This window comes from Chanodichthys erythropterus, chromosome 3 (assembly GCF_024489055.1).
Source record: "Chanodichthys erythropterus isolate Z2021 chromosome 3, ASM2448905v1, whole genome shotgun sequence".
Taxonomy (NCBI): Eukaryota; Metazoa; Chordata; class Actinopteri; order Cypriniformes; family Xenocyprididae; genus Chanodichthys; species Chanodichthys erythropterus.
Window position 1 is genome coordinate 47,303,256 of NC_090223.1, and position 18,447 is coordinate 47,321,702.

Below are 18,447 nucleotides of genomic sequence, written 5' to 3' on the forward strand. Positions count from 1 at the left end.
AAACTGGATCCGGCGGCTCCTTTAAGACTTAGGGATCTGGGAGAGTGACGCGGCAGTGAAATCCAGTTGATCCTTCTCTTGCTCTGCAACGAAAAGTATTTGTGCCACCGCAAAGTAGCTCGCGCCGGAGAACCGTATCGATTTGATCTGCGTTGCGCGTGAATGTGGGAAAAGAAATGAATCGCTTTTTTTGATCCTATTTTGAACATCTGTTACTCTTGTAAGTTGGGATAACTTTTCAGCCTAATAGAGTGAAGTGGTAGGAGAAGCTGAACATGGACTGGGGCACTGAGCTTTGGGTAAGTTCGGAGGATAAATTTCACTTTTCTGTTTTGGAAAGTCCGAGTCAGATTCAACTGCATCAATGAGCTTCTCAACAGGGCGTAAACGTGATTTATGACAATTGGTATGGCAAACTGGAAGTGAATAAATGCGGGAAAAGACTATCTGGCAGATTGTGACACAGATGTATGACCTATTTTTTTTTCGAACTTCTCAGTTGTCATCATTTAAAGCGATTAATTGCCATGTTTAATGGTTTAACATAAGTTGAGCAGAATCATAACAACAACAACAACAACAACAAACAGTATCGCCGTTACCTTCATATTATCAGAGGCGGCCCAGTCACCCTCTACACTCTCTGTTTAATATCAGACTATATGTATGTATGTATGTCTGTCTTTTAGCTATTTTTTAATTTTATTATTTTTATTGGGAGATGTTGTTTATTTAACATGACATGGGTGAACTATAGCTAATCAACAACTTTAACCATTAATGCCACTATGTTATGTTTGCTAATGTTAGTCTCAGGCTGTTTGCAAAGGTGTTTTGGCTTTGTTTAGCTGCCCAAACAGGCTCAATAGTCTGTTGTTATTGGGAATTGCTAGCTGCTTGTTTGTCATTCATAATTTCCAGTTGTTTTAATGTTTTCCTTTCATCATTTGGAGGAGTTTAATAAGCACTCATCTTTCACCTGACAAAGAGTGATCTTTATTTAGTGACACCAATTGCGTTTTCTTCAAAAGCTTTTTGGCTATAAAACACAACTGTGCACCAGTCTTGTCACCTAAAGCAAGTTCACAAAGGTAGAATTGGGTTAGAGAAATAGAGTCTGATTGCATCATCATCAGCTGTGTTGCATCCTGCCTGTTTCTAGAATCTCCCATTTCCCGGACTTCCATCACATAATGTCCCATCTGCACAGAGGTTCCCACCTCTTTTGACTGGAGACAGATTTTACACAGACCTGCCTGCAGTGTGCAAATGGAGCGTTGCGCTGAAGTGGGTGGAGATAGTTTGACCTCGTTGTTGTTGCTCCCCTTAGGCCTCTGTCCGCTGTCCCCTTTCCATCTTCTACTGCACCAGCCTAATTAGTTTTGCCCTAATTTTATAAAAACACATCACTTCACATTGCTGTTTATTTTGTGGTCTGCTTCACTAGAAAGTTTCCCTTTTGTCTTCTTCTTTTTAAGGGAATGCTACAGGCAACCAGGGAAATTACAGTAGTTTCAGCTTTGTAGTAGGCAGAAGTGAGAGTTGGGGTTCGTGTGGACTTGTTTCTCGGGTGTAGAGGCTCGAGGCGGTCCAGGTGGGAAGGGCGTGCATTGCTTCTCATAAGTCTGGCTTTGGTTTACCGTCACTCTTAGCAATGTCTAACCTAATTGGTTTTGGTCGGGTTAGTCATTAAGTGCCATTCCCATGGCTACACGATGGCATCTGTACACTCCTTTGCTATTAAGCCACTAGCTATTTTCGGTATCTCAAGATTTCAGATGTTTACCGATGGGAGTTGTGGCTGATTTTTGTTGATTTTAGTGTTCGTTTGAATTCTTTCTGCATGTCTTGAGAAATTGCACACAGCAGGCTCCTTATTAAGTCATTCGAGCATGATGAAGGACAGCGTCGTTTCGCTGTGGGCTCTCGTCTCATGGAGGCTGTAGACTGCTACTCTCTTGCTCAGGCTTGGAGAATGGCTTTGAACTATGGGGAGGAGGAGGAGTTAATGATGGCAGAAAAGTACAAGGGGAGGGGTCAGGAATACAGTGCTGCAGATAAGAGGAACCCTGTTGTAAATTGTGACCAGGACTGTTTTCATAGATTTAATGGATGTTTGCCGAGGGGATCTCTGTTGGTTTAAAGATTGTGATGATAGCAGTTGGTGTGACGTTTGATTGAAGCCACCGCTGATTCAAATCTAGGGGAGTTGTTTCAGTGCATTAGCTACAGCCAAAAGCATTGGCAGTGATTAGAAATTTTTGTCTTTCGCAAAGTTTGCTGCTTCAGTTGTTGTGGTATTGGCTCACATTGTTTCTAGATTATTGTTCAGAGTGACTTTAAATAATTGCAAAAAGCTTAATATACAAAAAGTTTATCACAAAAACTAAACTTCACTGTTTTTTTGTTGTTGTTTTTTTTGGCCCTGGCACAAAATGACCAGCTAACATCACTTCACTTATCATATCATCAGAAAGTGTGAACGAGCACTAGTCAGATGAAATCACTATCATTCTGATTGGATTATAAGAGCAGACTGATTGTTATAAAAGGCGAAAAGTGCTTCCAATCATAGTGTTCTTGTGTTAGCAATGGTTACCTCCAAAGAAAGACAAGCAACCATCATCTCTTTGCATTAAAATGGCCTCACATGCAAAGAAATTGCTGCAAAGAATATCACACCTGAAAGAACTATTAACTGAATCATGAGGAACTTTGAGAGAGGTTCAGCTGCACTGAAGAAGGCTTCAGGACATCTTAGTTGCCAAGACCGTGGTTTTCCTGTGGAATTGGCTACTTTTTCATGTCCGTGGGTTTAAGCGACCCCAAATAACATGATATTTAGCCCCTAGAATGTGAAGGGGAATCCCACTAAAATGCAGATTTTGCCCCTGGAATGTGGATTGGATCCCTCTGAAAGTTTTGAGTAGCAATTGGGCGGTTTGTGTCCCAGAGTGTCTAGTAAGTGCCAAGACCATCTCCTCCTGAGGAGTCGTCTAGAGAATCACGTCACCATCAGTGCTGATCTACTAAATATCAGAAGAATGTGGGTGTGATGCATCTGTACGCAAAGTGAGGCCAAGACTTTGGACAACTGCCTGGTGTCAAGAAGGGTAGATGTTTTTCTTGGAGAAAAGGGGCAAGAACTGACTGAAATTCAGCAGGAAGTATAAGGACTGGACAGCAGAATTATATTCTCTGATTAACTTTCTTTTAGAGTGTTTGGGACACCTGAAAATTGATTGTGTGGAGAAGTTGAACTCTACCATGAGTCCTGTGTCGTGCCAACAGTGAAGCATCCTGAGACCATCCATGTATGGGGCTGCTTTTCATCCAAGAGAGTGGGTTCTTTCAAATTTGGCATTTTCTGGGAATTTTCCTGCATGATGGAGCACCATTTCACAAAGCAAGTGTGATAATTAAGTGGCTTGGAGATCATAACATTGAAATTTTGACCTGTGGTCAGTCCTCAAAAGGCAAGTGGATAAGCAGAAGCCTGCAAATTTTTATCAACTCTAAGCATTAATAAGACAAGAATGGATCGCCTTTAGTCAGGATTTGGCCCAGAAGCTGATATCCAGATTGCCAGAGCGAATCGCAGGCTATAAAGAAAGGTCAACAATGTAAATACTGACTCTTTGCATATATTAAATGTTTTTAAAGCTTATGATCATTGTTTCATTGAAACTATCAAGAAATGTTATGACAATATATTTAAGACAATTAAGATAAATTAAAAGATTATCTTCTTTATAATTATATTTAACCCCCAAATTCAGCCTAAGTAATGCAAAAAAAGGTCAAATTCCATTTTAAATATGCATCACAGTTGTATATGATATACTGAATTTAATTTATGCCAATATTAAGAAGAGAACTTATAGTTCACCCAAAAATGAAAATTCCTTTGTTCATCTTCAACACAAATTAAGCTATTTTTGATAAAATCTGATGGCTCAGTGAGGCCTCCATTGACAAGAACACTTTCAGATGCCCAGAAAGCTACTAAAAACAGTTCATGTGACTACAGTGGTTCAACCTTAATGTTATGAAGTGACGAGAATACTTTTTGTGCACCAAAAAAAACAAAATAGCGACTTTATTCAACAATATCTAGTGATGGACGATTTCAAAACACTGCTACATGAAGCTTCGAAGATTTACGAATCTTTTGTATCAAATCAGGAGTTCGGAGCGTATATCAAATGGCCAAAGTCACGTGAACCATTAAATTTCGAAACACTTATGACGTAACAATGCCTCATTTACTGAAATCATGTGACTTTGCCAGTTTGATACACACTCCGAACCACTGATTTGATACAAAAGATTCGTAAAGCTTCGAAGCTTCATGAAGCAGTGTTTTGAAATCGCCCAACACTAGATATTGTTGACTAAAGTCATTATTATTATTTTTTTTTATAAGTTTCTTATCGCTTCGTAACATTAAGGTTGAACCACTGTAGTCACATGAACTGTTTAAAATATGCCTTTAGTAGCTTTCTGGGCATCTGAAAGTGTTAATTATCTTGCTGTCAATAGAGGCCTCACTGAATCATCGGATTTCATCAAAAATATCTTAATTTGTGTTCCGAAGATGAACTGTCTTAAGGGTGTGGAACGACATGAGGGTGAGTAATTAATGACAGAAATTTAATTTTTGGGTGAACTAACCTTTTGAGTACCTTATTTACAGTAATGACAATGCAATTATTTTTCACGTTGCGAAAATGGGATAAGCGATGAGTATAATTGTAAAGAAAAATAATATCACTATACAAAAAAACATAGGCCTAATGGGTACTAAAATAATCAGCTTTTTCTTTTGATTTGGGGTTAATAACTTTTTTTTGTGAGTTTTTTTTTTTTTCTTTTTATATTTGAAATAATATTTGCTGTTGTCTTAAAAAGACGCAAACTAACAGAAGCTTAGCTTGTGACACAAACAACTGCCTCACAAGGCTTTGTTTTGAATGAAGTTGAAAAGCGCTCTATATTTGCGAGTGAGTGGGTTGTGAGGGGGTAGGGAATTCTTCTCTTGTTCTATATTAATGGATTCCATTTTGAGGAGAGAGGAGGAGGAGGTGGAGTCAGGACATGGCTTGGCTTGTTAGGAATGTCATCCAAAGGCACCTCCCTCCTTCCCACTTCAAAACATATCTCCATCCAGCCCGATGGAGGTAGCACTGAGGGGGTGGGGGACGTTTCAAGATATCATCACTCTCAAATGTTCAGGCCTGAACTTGAAATGTAACAGAGCACCCCACCAAATAAGGAACTGTGAAAAGGGAAAAATACAGCCAAAATCAGGTAGTTTCAAATGTTTTTTTTTCTTTGGAAAATGCTGACAAATGTTTGACAAATTAGTCCCTAGGTCTGTTTTTGTTTTGCTTTGTGCTTGCTGTCGGAAATGGCACATAATATTCATATTTTTGTTGAGCATGGCTGAAATACAGCAGGAAGTGGAGAAGACTTCCACTTCCTGTGTCCTTTCTGCTCAATCACTTGTGGCAGGATGAGCTTAAAGCCCTGAGGCACCCTCTGCCTCCAACAGATAACATTATAGGGTCAAGGGTTGCGAACAGGCAGGGAATCTCTGGGATGTCCTTTGTGTGGGCAGACACATTTATAGTTCATTTATAGTCTACGTTTAGCTCTAGCTAAATTCTGCCGATTGTATTTTCGTTTCAAAATTTAAAAAAAAGTTGTGTTCATTTGTGAAGATTATCATGATGAACAAGACATGTAAGAATAATAAGCTTTTGTTATTTTCTGTAATAATCCAAAAGCCAATGGAGAAATCCTTTTTGGATTTTGTCGAGGGAACCAGCGTGATGCTAACTTCCGGGTTGGCCTACAAAAACAGCTTTCTATAGTGAATGCAGTTTTTGCACATTAAGTTTCTGCAGAAATGAGGCTGGCATACTCTCTCACGTTCTTCCTCTTTTTCACTTGCATTTTTACTTGCTCTCATTTTAGTTTGATTGATTCCAGTTAGGAGACTTTACACAATCTGATGCAGGCTTTCTGCTCTTAATATGTTATATGGAGCTCTGACCAGTGTTTGGACTTATGAAACTTAATAAGCACCTTTCCATCTTCATGACTACATGCATTTGGACAAGATCTCCTAAAGCTGTAGTGTTTAAATAAAAATTTTACAATTATTATGCATGCAGCTTTTACTGGCTCATATTAGATGAGTCTATACATGAAATATACATTTGTACTTTTAAAAGTTCATTTTTGCAGGATTTATAATAACTAGGGAAGAAAAACATTACAAATGGTGAGAAACTTCCCCTCATAAATTCAATTTAAAGCTGAAGTCTTGATGTTGCTTTAAAAAAAGTTCAGCGAGACGTTATAAACCACAAAGCTAAAATGTCTGATTCATCCTTAATACTTCCAATCTCTGTTGTTGGCCCATATTCTAGCATTTTCTGTTCCATGTTAGCTGTTTTGCAGTGTTTCAACATCTCAGGAGTGTTTTTTTTTGTTTTTTGGCAGTCACAGTTTAAAGAGCCATGAAACGCTAAACTACATTTTCTAAGATGTTAACAGAGTTGTTTGCTTTGCTGATCATAGAATATGATGAAAGCATCAGCTAATTTTAATTTTAGGGAAAAAAGGTTAATTGGATTTGTTACACAATTTTTCTTTCACACTCTTATGGAACACACTATATAGAACCTTAAATGGTTCTGTCAGATGCTGGGTTAAAAACGGACAAACCCAGTGATTTTGGGTTGTTTTTAATGTTTGCCCAACCTGCTGGGTAGCTTTATTTAACTCAACTATTGTTTAAAAATGACTGTATTGCTTGCTTAAAGGGTTAGTTCACCCAAAAATGAAAATAATGTTATTTATTACTCAACCTCATGCTGTTCCACACCCGTAAGACCTTCATTAATCTTCTGAACACAAATTAAGATATTTTTGTTGAAATCCGATGAGGCCTCCATAGCCAGAAATGACATTTCCTCTCTCAAGATCCATTAATGTACTAAAAACATATTTAAATTAGTTCATGTGAGTACAGTGGTTCAATATTAATATTATAAAGTGACGAGAATATTTTTGGTGTGCCAAAAAAACAAAATAACGACTTATTTAGTGATGGCCGATTTCAAAACACTGCTTCAGGAAGCATCGGAGCACAAATGAATCAGTGTGTCGAATCATGATTCGGATCACGTGTCAAACCGCCAAACTGCTGAAATCATGTGACTTTGGCGCTCCGAACCGCTGATTCGACACGCTGATTCATTATGCTCCGAAGCTTCCTGAAGCAGTGTTTTGAAATCGGCCATCACTATATAAGTTATTTTATTTTTTATTTTTTGTTGCACCAAAAATATTCTTATCGCTTTATAATATTATTATTGAACCACTGTACTCACATGAACTGATTTAAATATGTGTTTAGTACCTTTTATGGATCTTGAGAGAGGATGCCTATGCAGGCCTCACGGAGCCATCGGATTTCATCAAAAATATCTTCTTATCTTTCGTTCCGAAGATTAACAAAGGTCTTATGGCTGTGGAACGGCATGAGGGTGAGTAATAAATAAAATTATTTTCATTTTTGGGTGAACTAACCCTTTAAAATGAACCCAAACTTTTTCAGTGTATATAGGCTAGAACCTTTTTATGGGATCCCATCATGGAATTTAGTTTTGATTTATTTAGTTTTATTTACTTTTATGAATTAAACAGCTCGTAAACATACTTTATCACTAGATAAAATGTAAATAACCTTTTAAACATTAAAGTATTATGCAATCATAGAAGACATTTTTCCTTATAGAACCTCTTTGGCTCAAAATTGAGTCAAGAGCCCTAGGGTTCTATATAGAAATCTACTGAAGAGTGCAGGTCATCAATGACACATTGTGCCTCATAATTATTCATAAGACTATGTGTCTTGTGACTGTTATACTTACCTGATTGACGAGTTAACTGATTATGAACTCAGAGGCTCATTATCCACAGATTCTTGTTTTATTGCTTAGTGGTACATTTCTTATGTTTGCAAGCGATCCTATTGACGAGGGTTCCTCTAATGCATGTTCCGAACAAGTATAGTGAGTGACGCTTATATATTTTCAGTTCATGTTATGCTTCCCTATAATAACATAAATTGTATCCATTGTGGGAGATGCAATAGCTGTATAAGAATAAGGAATGACATCAGACCACCACAATCAAATGGATCTGTATCATTGTCTGACAAATCAAATAAGTAACTTTTACATTATTTAAGAGCTTGGTCTTGATTTTTGTATTACAGGACCAATATGACATCCTCGATAAACACACACAATCTGGCTTGGACTTGGTGGACAAATACGTGAAGTTTGTAAAGGAGCGAACAGAGATCGAACAGACTTATGCCAAGCAGCTAAGGTAAGAGATCCTAATATCTAGGCTATCCAGTTAGCTTGTTTTAGCGTGTGCATGTGTATGCATGCTTGTGAATGTTTATCCAGAGCTGGGGCTGATTGTGAAATATATTCGGGTCCCATGACTTGTTTGGGGCAGAACTGAACTTGTTGGCACCTCTGAGCTGTAGAGTTGGCCTCGGCCCAGAGGATAAGCGTATCCGCGCCTGCTCCCCTTCTCATTCATGACTAGGCCTTGACACTCGCTTGATCTCTGCCAGACTGTTCAAACCACTACCTCTTTTTTTCCCCTCCCTCCCGCTCTGAGAGAAGAGAGGAAGTGGAAGCAGACGAGCATATGACTGAGGGGATGTGGATGGATAGAGTGAAAGTATGGAAAGCAGCTTAGCATTGGCTTCTGCCTCGGCTTCTCATTTCCAAAGGAAGGAAAGAAATCCACCCTGGTTTTGGTTACGATGGCCTTCCTTATTTGACGCATTTCATTATTTTCATTTTGAAGTCCAGCTCTGTGGATTACAAAACTGTGCTTGGTCAGTTGAAACTGAAACATTCTGCAGTGTTCGATGTCTGAGCTTCTGTCCTTACTAACCGTGACAGATGGCAAGACCAAGGATGACATGGTTTATGGGCCAATGACTATAAAGAAAATGAAAAATCCTTTAAAGATGTACAATTTGTATTCATGTTGGCTTCACATGATTTTGAAAAACATTTATACCATTTTCAGTAGTCAAAATTGAAGTAAACAACCAAGTAACAACATTAATTCATAAAAATCATTGTTTTTGGCCAGTCGCACCACATGACATTTTACAACCTGAAATAACTTTGCATATTTTATTGACTTTGACACATGATCATGTGGGTCTGTACGGGGTCCTCCTCTCTATGATATAAATTTCTTTCTTTTTTTTCCATGTTAGTTGCATCACTTGACTTTGTTGATCGAACCATCTGAGTTTTTTTTCTAAATATTAATAAGCAGTTTTGATGTCTTTTTCTCTTAGAAATCATAATCAAAAGATTATGCCAAATTACTTGATAAGCTTTTCTCTTTGAGACTTTTTTCTTCATTATGATATCAAAACAGTTGTACCATCATGACATTATTTTCCGTTGGTGTGGATGCTAATAGTCTTCAATGTTCAAAAATCTTTGGCCACCTGAGCAAAAACATTATTTATACCAGACCTGTACAGTGTATGTATGCACAAAAAGTGGTTACATTATGCAGTTGTAACTTTTAACTTATAATATGCTATTTCTATTTGATTTGACCCTTGGTGTAACTTAGTGATATTAAAGGAGTAGTTCACCCAAAAATGAAAATTTGCTGTTGATTTACTCAAGGGCCATCCAAGATGTATGTGACTCTTTTTCTTCAGTAGACCAGTAAAGATTTTTAGCTGAAACTGTGGTCCTTGGTGATTTATTTAATGGAAGTCAATTGGTGCCACCACTTTGAGATAAAAACAAAACAAAACAACAACACCCATATGCAGACTGAACAAAATTAATACCCATGGCTCCTGACCTTACATTAAAGTCTTAAGCAAAATGTTCAGTCCGTGCAAGAACCTGAACATTTATTTAAAACACTTTTTAAGTGAAATCCACAGACATGGCAAATGGTCCTGAGTGAATTCACGACAGTCTGGATCACGAGCTTCCTGTCGCATAATGACTTATACAAGGGAGCAACCTCACACGTGAGCTGATGCTGTGTTTGTTTACAACAGAGAGAGAAGACATGCGTGTTGTATTGTATCGTTAAGATCGTGGGTGATCTCAATCAGGAAGATTGACTTTTCAAAGATTCTCAATGTCATAATGCGACAGGAAGCTCACGCTCAAGATTGTTGTGAATTCGCTTGGGACCGTTTGCCGAGGCTGTGCTTTACAGGTAATAATGCTGTAAATAATGTTCAGTTTCTTGCACAGACCAATCGTTTTGCTTCTTAAGACCTCAATGTATCCTAGGAGCCACAGGTTTTAATTTTGTTTTGCCTGTATATGTTTTTTTTTTAATTGAATTGGTGACTTCCATTCTTTTTAATATATTATAATTTGTTTTTATTATATTAAGGGCTGTTGATTTAACATGTTAATTAGATTAATTAATTTAAAAAATAATGCGTTATAATGATTAATGCATTTAATGCACTTGCCCTGTCCCAGACCTACATAGGTCATCTGACTTTTCATACAGTTGATTGATGACAAATTTGATGCGGTGTTGCCAATTTAGGGATTTTGTCACTAGATTTAGTGACTTCCCTGCCCCTTTTGAGACTTTTTTTTTCAAAAGTTTAGGGACAAATCTAGCAACTACTTGGACAAACCTTATCTAGATTCTGATTTGTATTCATATTTATATAGATCAATGAATTTGCCATTAATGCAGTTAAATTGTCCCAAAAATTCATGACATGGGGGGAAAAACGCCTCTGTCTGAGTTTTTGTCTCATATTTGCATCATATGATATAGTTAAGATATATAACACGGGTAACGAGTGCAATATCACACGAGTGCAAATGTGACACTGATTTTATACAACAGTTCAATAAATAAAGTCAATATTGTGTTATTTTAGACACAATATTGGCTGATTTGCTAAATTTTGCCAACAAAAAAAGTAAAGGCAAAGCAGAACTGTTCATCTCTGAACATTTCATTTCTGAATCCGCATTTTGAACGAATCGGTTGAACGGAATCAATGATTCAATTGACTCTTCATAAAAGGCTTGTTCGACATTTACTGCCACCTGCTGCCAGTTTTAGTTTCTCATTTCGAGTCTAATTTCATTAAAAGTAATAATAATAAATAAATTCATATTTCCATGTTAGTAAAAAAAAACATTAGAGGCCTATAGTATGAAAATTCAGTCATTTACTCAACATCATGCTCCAAAGGTTTGTGTAATATTCTATGCAATTCTATGTGAAATCAAATAAAATATTTCTTTCTGAAGCTATTTGATGCTTTACACAATAATGACTTTAAATTATCTTTCAGTGGTAATTTCTCAGCCAAATTTGTTGTGCGATTAATTCGCAATGTTATTAGATCAATTAATTGCCACATTATGTAATTAATTAGATAAAACAAATTAATTGCTGGACAGCCCTTATATATTATCTTATATTTAGGGCTCAATGTTATTAAAAAGTTTGAAAATCCCTGATATAGGCTATACAGTAGATATGGAAACTCCCTTTCTGCTTGATAAGTGTTGTGGTAAGAAAAATGAGAGAAGATTTAGAACATTTCCCTATGACGTACCCCAAATACTCTGAAGAATACTCTGACACAATGTCCTATGCAAATGCTTCACGGCCACTTGCTCCAGCAGGAACTCTGCAATTTTCGATCTCCAGCTTGGCACGTTATGCAACCTTTTGCTATTTGAAACTTGAGCACTTGCAAATGACATTATTATGATGTTGTTGATCTGGTTCCTTTTTTTCCCTGGTTGCTAGGAATTTAACCAAGAAATACAGCCCTAAGCGAGGCAGCAAAGAAGAGCAGGAATGCAGGTAATTTTGAAGATTTCAAAAGCTGTATGATTGACTTATTTTTCTCACAATTGTGATGACAAGTGAGCTATCCATCCCGAACAATGTGCTATCAGAGAATAAAGCTGACAAATCCCCTGTCACTATAATCAGTTCATTATGGTACGCTGAGCTATGTCTGATGTTGCTACGGTGACTGAGCAGCAGGACCCTGTGGGGCCGTTGCCGACTCAAAACAAAAGCACATGAGCTCAACAAACAAGCGCATACACCTGTAAATGACTTTACGTATGCTCCCTCCGGAAAGCAAAACTAATGAAGTCACTCATGGAAATCAGGCACCATTTAAATCAGCCACAGATAATGAAACAACACTCACAACACATCGAACCTCTGTAATGTGGTGTATTTACAAGTCAAACATCAGGGCTTGATTGGATTGTGAAAAGTGAAAAGTTTTCTTTTTTTTTACGAGAAGAAAAATAGTTTTAGGCCTATAAAAGTGTGTAAAATCTTAAAATCATTGAAATGTCTTTAATATACATTTTTGTAGTTCTCTTACTCTACGACATTTTGACTTTTTAGGCATAGAGTAAAATTTGCTTGCAACCCTTAATGAAGTTTGATTTTTGAATCTCCCCCCAAATATGAAATGAAAGACTTAATTGCCGAATGAATGAACATGAGATTTAAAATTGCAGTTATCACAAATAACAAGAGCTGCATGATTCTGGATAAACTGAGAATCCCATTTGATTCACATTGATTCAATGACTCGCTTATAAATACTTCACTATTTTCATTACTGGATGAATCTGCTTTTTTGAACAAATCTCTTGAATGAATGATTCAATGACAAATCCATGACTGTGTCTGAAATCGCCCCCTATACCCTTAAACAGGACACTATTTGAGGGACAGCCATTTGTAGTGGTGTCCGAAATCATAGTGGATGTTATTGAGTGCACTCAATAACATCCACTATGATTTCGGACACCACTACAAATCCCACAATGCACCGCAATAATGAGTGTACAACTAATAACACTCAGCAGCTAGAGAAAACCCATAATGCACTGTGAGAGTCGTGTTGAATTCCCGCGTCTGACCTGAAGATGGCGCAAACTGATCCAATGCGGCTACAGCATAATATCATACAGGTATACTGTAAATTCCTGTTTAATTGATTATTACATTTTTTTAATTATGGTTCATACATGCTAGTTTCCATGGAGTTCCAGTGTTGCCAAGTCCACGGTTTTCCCGCGGATTTGGGCTACTGTAACACTGTTGTTTTTAATGTCCGCGAGTTGCAACCCCAAATAACATTATATTTAGCCTCTCTAGTGCAAAAATGCGGATTTTACCACAGGAACACGATTTTTACCGGGGGCCCTCAGCTGAAACGCGATTGGGCTAGTTTTGAGTAGCAATTGGGTGGGTTTTGTTGTGAAAACCTGACAACTCTGGTATAGGGGGCGATTTCGAACAGCACGTTTTTAAACCTAGTGGCCTAAATATGTAATTATATAACCGTTGAAGTGCCATTTACTTTATCTGAACTATAAACCTTTATCCCAGTTTTTCTGTGATGATATAAATATTTGTAATAACAAAGAAATAACGTTACCGTGTGGTTGAAAATACTGTTTGTGAAGCTGTTTCATACCTACACGATAACTTTTATCTCTGGGTCAGCAGCAGCACCAACGCAGATTTGAATGTTCCGGTGTGATTTTATTTAAGGCAAACCATTGTCATTTAGGAATAAGATCGCTTGGGTGTTTGAATCGAGATCTTTTAATGATTAATCGTGCAGCTGAACAAATTACTAAAAAAGGTCACGCAGATCTCTTGCATTATATATAATTTGCATCACTTTTCTTTAGGTTCTCCAATCACCAGGCCTTTCTGGACATCCTGAATGAGATGAACGACTATGCAGGCCAGAGGGAGCTGATTGCTGAGAACATGATGATCAATATCTGCATCGAGCTCACGAAGTACCTGCAGGAGCTCAAACAGGAGCGCAAGATGGTGAGAGAACGAGCGGCAGACGGAGAAACTGGGCCATCATGCTTAAAATAAAGCATGCTGTGGGACAGAGGGCTGGGAAGGACACATAGAAGGGGATTGTGGGTATGCAGGAGAGGCAGTGGAGAACTTGTCACACTGTGCTTGTCTGGGAAGAAACATTATAGTCTGTTGGGGAGGAAGTCTCTTTTTGATTTGTGCCACACTGTTAGAGGAATGCTTTGGTGATCTTCATAAAGAAACGTTGATGCTTGCCATATAACCTCAGCTGTCTCCTCTTGTTTGTTACTTGGAATTTATGGGACACTGTTTTATTGTTTGTGGTTCCTAAGGCAAAGTTCATAATCAACATTGCTCATACTTGGAGTTAGGGATTTGAACAAATGACTAACCATAAGTATTTAACTCAACCCAACATGTTTCTGATATAGGCAAGAATGACAAGACCTCTGACTTATGAGGAAAATATGCTTTGCTTGAGGGAGGTGTGCTTATTTCCTTTCTAAGCGATCATAATTTTGCTTGGTAGATGATATAACGGGCGAAAAAAGTCACATAGACGTGTAGAAGGAGGATTCTATCCAGGATCAGGATATCAGAAGCTTTTGGGTGGGTTCTTTTGACATGGACCAGTAAGCAATCAACTGTATGTGATAGCAACCTCCCAAAACAACCTAGCAACCGCATAACAAGGGTGTGTTCACAATTGGCAGGTAGGGTTAGATTAAAAGGAATTCTGTTGCGATTGCTCTGTTAGTGCGGTTCATTTGATTAAGTGTGAATGCTGCCATCTGAACCCTGGTACACACCAAACAAGCAGACTGAGGGTGCGTTCACACTTGTCATGTTTGGTTCGATTAAAACTAACTCTGGTGCGATTGCTCTGTTAGTGCATTTGAACATGTGTGAACGCTGCCACCCGAACCCTGGTGCGCACCAAACAAGCGGACCGAGACAGCTGAGATGATGGGTCTCCGTCCACTTCCAAATGTACTCTGGTGCGGTTCGAATGATATATGAACGCAACACGGACCAAAGACATGTAAATGAACCAAAAACGGGAAGACAAGACCCTAAAAAGGACATAATCCTCACGCGTGTCGGTTTTTCTTGTCATAGTCGTGAGTTTGCCCATCACAGGCATCATACCAGGCATCTCCATGCAGCAGATTGTTTGTGTGTGTGATGGAGGGATTCCCGCCGCTGTTTTGACTACTTTACACATTTTATAAGCTCTTCACGAGTTCCCAGCTGGCCAAAATACCATCACATGTAGGCTACGCACCGCTACACACACACACAACGAGTGCATTTACCTCAGCACACAGCATTGTTTTGGATGTTCGGTAAGTTCCGTCTCAAAATAGGCAATACGTCATAAAATCCGACCAATCAGGTTGTGATGGTTGTCCCTATGCCTTTAGGTTCGGTGATAAAATTGCCAATCTGAACGCTAACCGCACCAGGACTAAATGTTTGTTTTTCTTCTTTGGTCCGGACCAAATGAACCAAACAAACCGAACTACAAGTGTGAACGTAACCTGAGACCCCCGAAAAGATGGATCTGGGTCCACTTCCAAACAAATTCTGTTGCGGTTTGACTGAAATATGAACGAAACACGGACCATAGACATCTAAAAGAAATGTGAAGTCACCAGATGCGACCCCTAGAAAGGACAGAATAGGAGCTATGTCACAGGAGCTACGTTGCCCATTACAGTTCGGTACAGGCGTCAGAAATGCCTCCTCCTCGCAGCAGATCTTCATTTGTGTGCATGATGTGATGAGCTCTTCACAAGTTCTCAGCTGGTCAAAATGCCATCATATGTTCGCACATACAACAAGTGCATTCAGCACACAGCATTGTTTTGAATGTTGGTTTAGTTCTGTTGTAAAATATCTTATTTTTTCTTTTCTTTTTTGTATCTTTAGGTTCAGTCTTAAAAATTCAATTTCTAAGCGAACCAGCACTAAATGTAATGTATTTTTTTTGGTCTGGATCAAAAGAATCAAGAAAATTGAATTACACTAAAACACTAAGAAGCACTTTAGTGCCAACCGCATAGTAGTTCCCTGGCAACTATTCACAACACCTTCTCAACTTCAGGACAATAACCCAAAATCACTAAAAAAACCTTAGCTACCCATAAGCAACACATTGGCAAACACTCTGTAAAGTTTTCAAAGGTTTTTTAAAGCAATGTAACGGAAGTAGCGACAGATCTTTTCTTCTGGATTGTGATGTACCTCACATTGTAAAGGATATTTAGGGTGGGAACTTTGGCTCTATCTATCGGCTCTTGATTGGATGGAGACAGATTTGTATAAAGTCAATAGTAATAAAGGGGTGGGGTTTGAGCAGTTACTTTTTGCCACCTAGTGGTGTAACGATGTAATTGATGTAACCGTTGAAGAGCTAAGTTACTTTTTTAAAAGGTGGTTTGCTCTATTTTGTTCGCTACCGTAGACATCAGTGTTTATATCCGAACTATAAACTTTTATCCCAGTACTTCTGTGATAATAAGAATATTTGTAACACAGAAATAATGATACTGTGTTGTTAAAAAGATTGTCTGTGAAGCTGTTTCATACCTATACATGACAGCAGCTCTCTCTGGGCCATCCGCTGCGTCAACGCAGATCTGAATGTTCCGGTGTGATTTTGTTTTAATAGACACAGGTGAATCGTAGTCATTAGGAAAAAGATCGCTTGGGTGTACCTCAATGTGAAAAGGATTATCAAAAATAAAATAGTGTTCTGTCCATTGGCTCTTGATTGGATGGAGGCAGATTTGAATCGATACTAATAAAGGGGTGGGGTTTAAGCAGATTAAATTATTTAAATGAATGCATGTTATAGACTTAATTGTGAATGAATCATTTAGAGAATTCATTGATTTCATGCAAACTTTAAACTTATGAATCATGGTTTTCAGTTTTGAACAAGCAAGCACTCATATTTTTCCTCAGAAAATATACAAATCTAAATGGGTTGTCTTTTTTTTTTTTTTTCTTATTTTGATGTTATGTCAGAAAGCCCAAAGCACAATGACCATTTTTTCATTCTCTCTCTCTCTCTCTCTCTCTCTCTCTCTCTCTCTCTCTCTCTCTCTCTCTCTCTCTCTCTCTCTCTCTCTCTCTCTCTCTCTCTCTCTCTCTCTCTCTCTCTCTCTCTTTCTCTCTCTTTCTCTCTCTTTCTCTTTCTCTTTCTCTTTCTCTTTCTCTTTCTCTTTCTCTTTCTCTTTCTCTTTCTAATGTACAGCATCTGTCAGATGCCAAGAAAGCACAACAGTCTCTGGAGGGAACCTACAAGCAGCTCGACAATGTAAGTTTCTCTCTGTGACAGGTTGTGATGGAGACCCTGTTGTGGGTGGTGTGTCATTCATTGTGACTTTGAGCGTATCACTGAAGAGCCAGATCAGACTGCTCTTACACCCCGTCAGAGGCTTGTGTAATGTCTCTTTGTGGCATCAGCTGCTCTTTTGTAGGGGGACTAAAAGTGATTGTTTACTGATTGTTTCTGTGGCCATTGTGTTTGGTCAGGTGAGGGTCGGGAGTGTAAACAGAGACTTATTACACCCGAAAAACTGTATATTTTTGTTGTCAACATCATGTTGTTCCAAACCCGTAAGACTTTCTTTATTCATTGGAAAATAAAAGATGTTAGACCATATATTTTCCATGAAATAAAAGTGAGTGGTTTGTGATTTAAAAGTGATTTTGTCTGAATTAAGTCTTGTTTGTAAACATGTGCTTCAATTAAAAGTGCACTCAAGCCCCTTCACAGGGACTTTTAAATATATGCCGCATGAATACGCATAAAAGGTTAGAATTCAGTCATGTGAAATGCCTTGTTTTGTTTGTGTGTAATAGCCGGTAGTAATATGTCAGAGTAACAAAGAAACTGATATAGGTTTGGAACAACGCAAAAGTAAATGAATCTTAACTTGGGTAAATGATCCCTTTAATGGCTACAAATAAGAGCGTTGTGTATTAAGTAACCAACACAGGGATAGCTTTGATTCATGTTTTTTTATTTGTTTTTGGTAGAGTAAAAAACGATTTGAAAGGGAGTGGAGAGAGGCAGAAAAGGCTGCTCAATATGCAGAGAAAACGGATCAAGACCTCAATGCCACCAAAGCCGATGTAGAGAAGGTATTTGTGCTTCCCCAAAAGGTTTCACAGGTGTTGCCACAGCCTTGTATGCACATCTTCCCATCCTGCCATCTCATTTCCATCATATCCAAATGCATTATTGTTGTTTCCTTGTTCCTCTTTATGTACAGGTGTCTGATTTCACTATCTTTATCTCTGCATGTAACCATAGGCCAAACAGCAGGCACATATGCGAACACACATAGCAGAGGAGTGTAAAAACGACTATGCTGCACAACTTCAGAAGTACAACAAAGAACAGAATCAGTTCTACTTCACGGACATGCCCCTTATTTTCAATGTAAGAAGCAAATGCCTCAGTCCTAACATGTCGAG

At 38.2% G+C, this 18,447-nt stretch overlaps 1 protein-coding gene across 2 annotated transcripts in view; it reads left to right on the forward strand.

Moving 5' to 3' along the window:
- Positions 1–2: 2 nt before the first annotated feature.
- The window catches only part of trip10a (thyroid hormone receptor interactor 10a), a 34,947-nt gene continuing 16,502 nt past the window's right edge, over positions 3–18,447 (forward strand). The window contains exons 1-7 of one of the 2 annotated variants that reach the window (XM_067382575.1): positions 3–299; positions 8,294–8,409; positions 11,887–11,943; positions 13,812–13,959; positions 17,219–17,281; positions 18,007–18,111; positions 18,284–18,412. In XM_067382575.1, coding sequence (XP_067238676.1) covers positions 276–299; positions 8,294–8,409; positions 11,887–11,943; positions 13,812–13,959; positions 17,219–17,281; positions 18,007–18,111; positions 18,284–18,412 — 642 coding nt within the window. In that variant the 5' untranslated portion in view covers positions 3–275. The remainder of the gene's footprint in view (positions 300–8,293; positions 8,410–11,886; positions 11,944–13,811; positions 13,960–17,218; positions 17,282–18,006; positions 18,112–18,283; positions 18,413–18,447) is intronic. The other variant, XM_067382576.1, reaches the window with a different exon arrangement.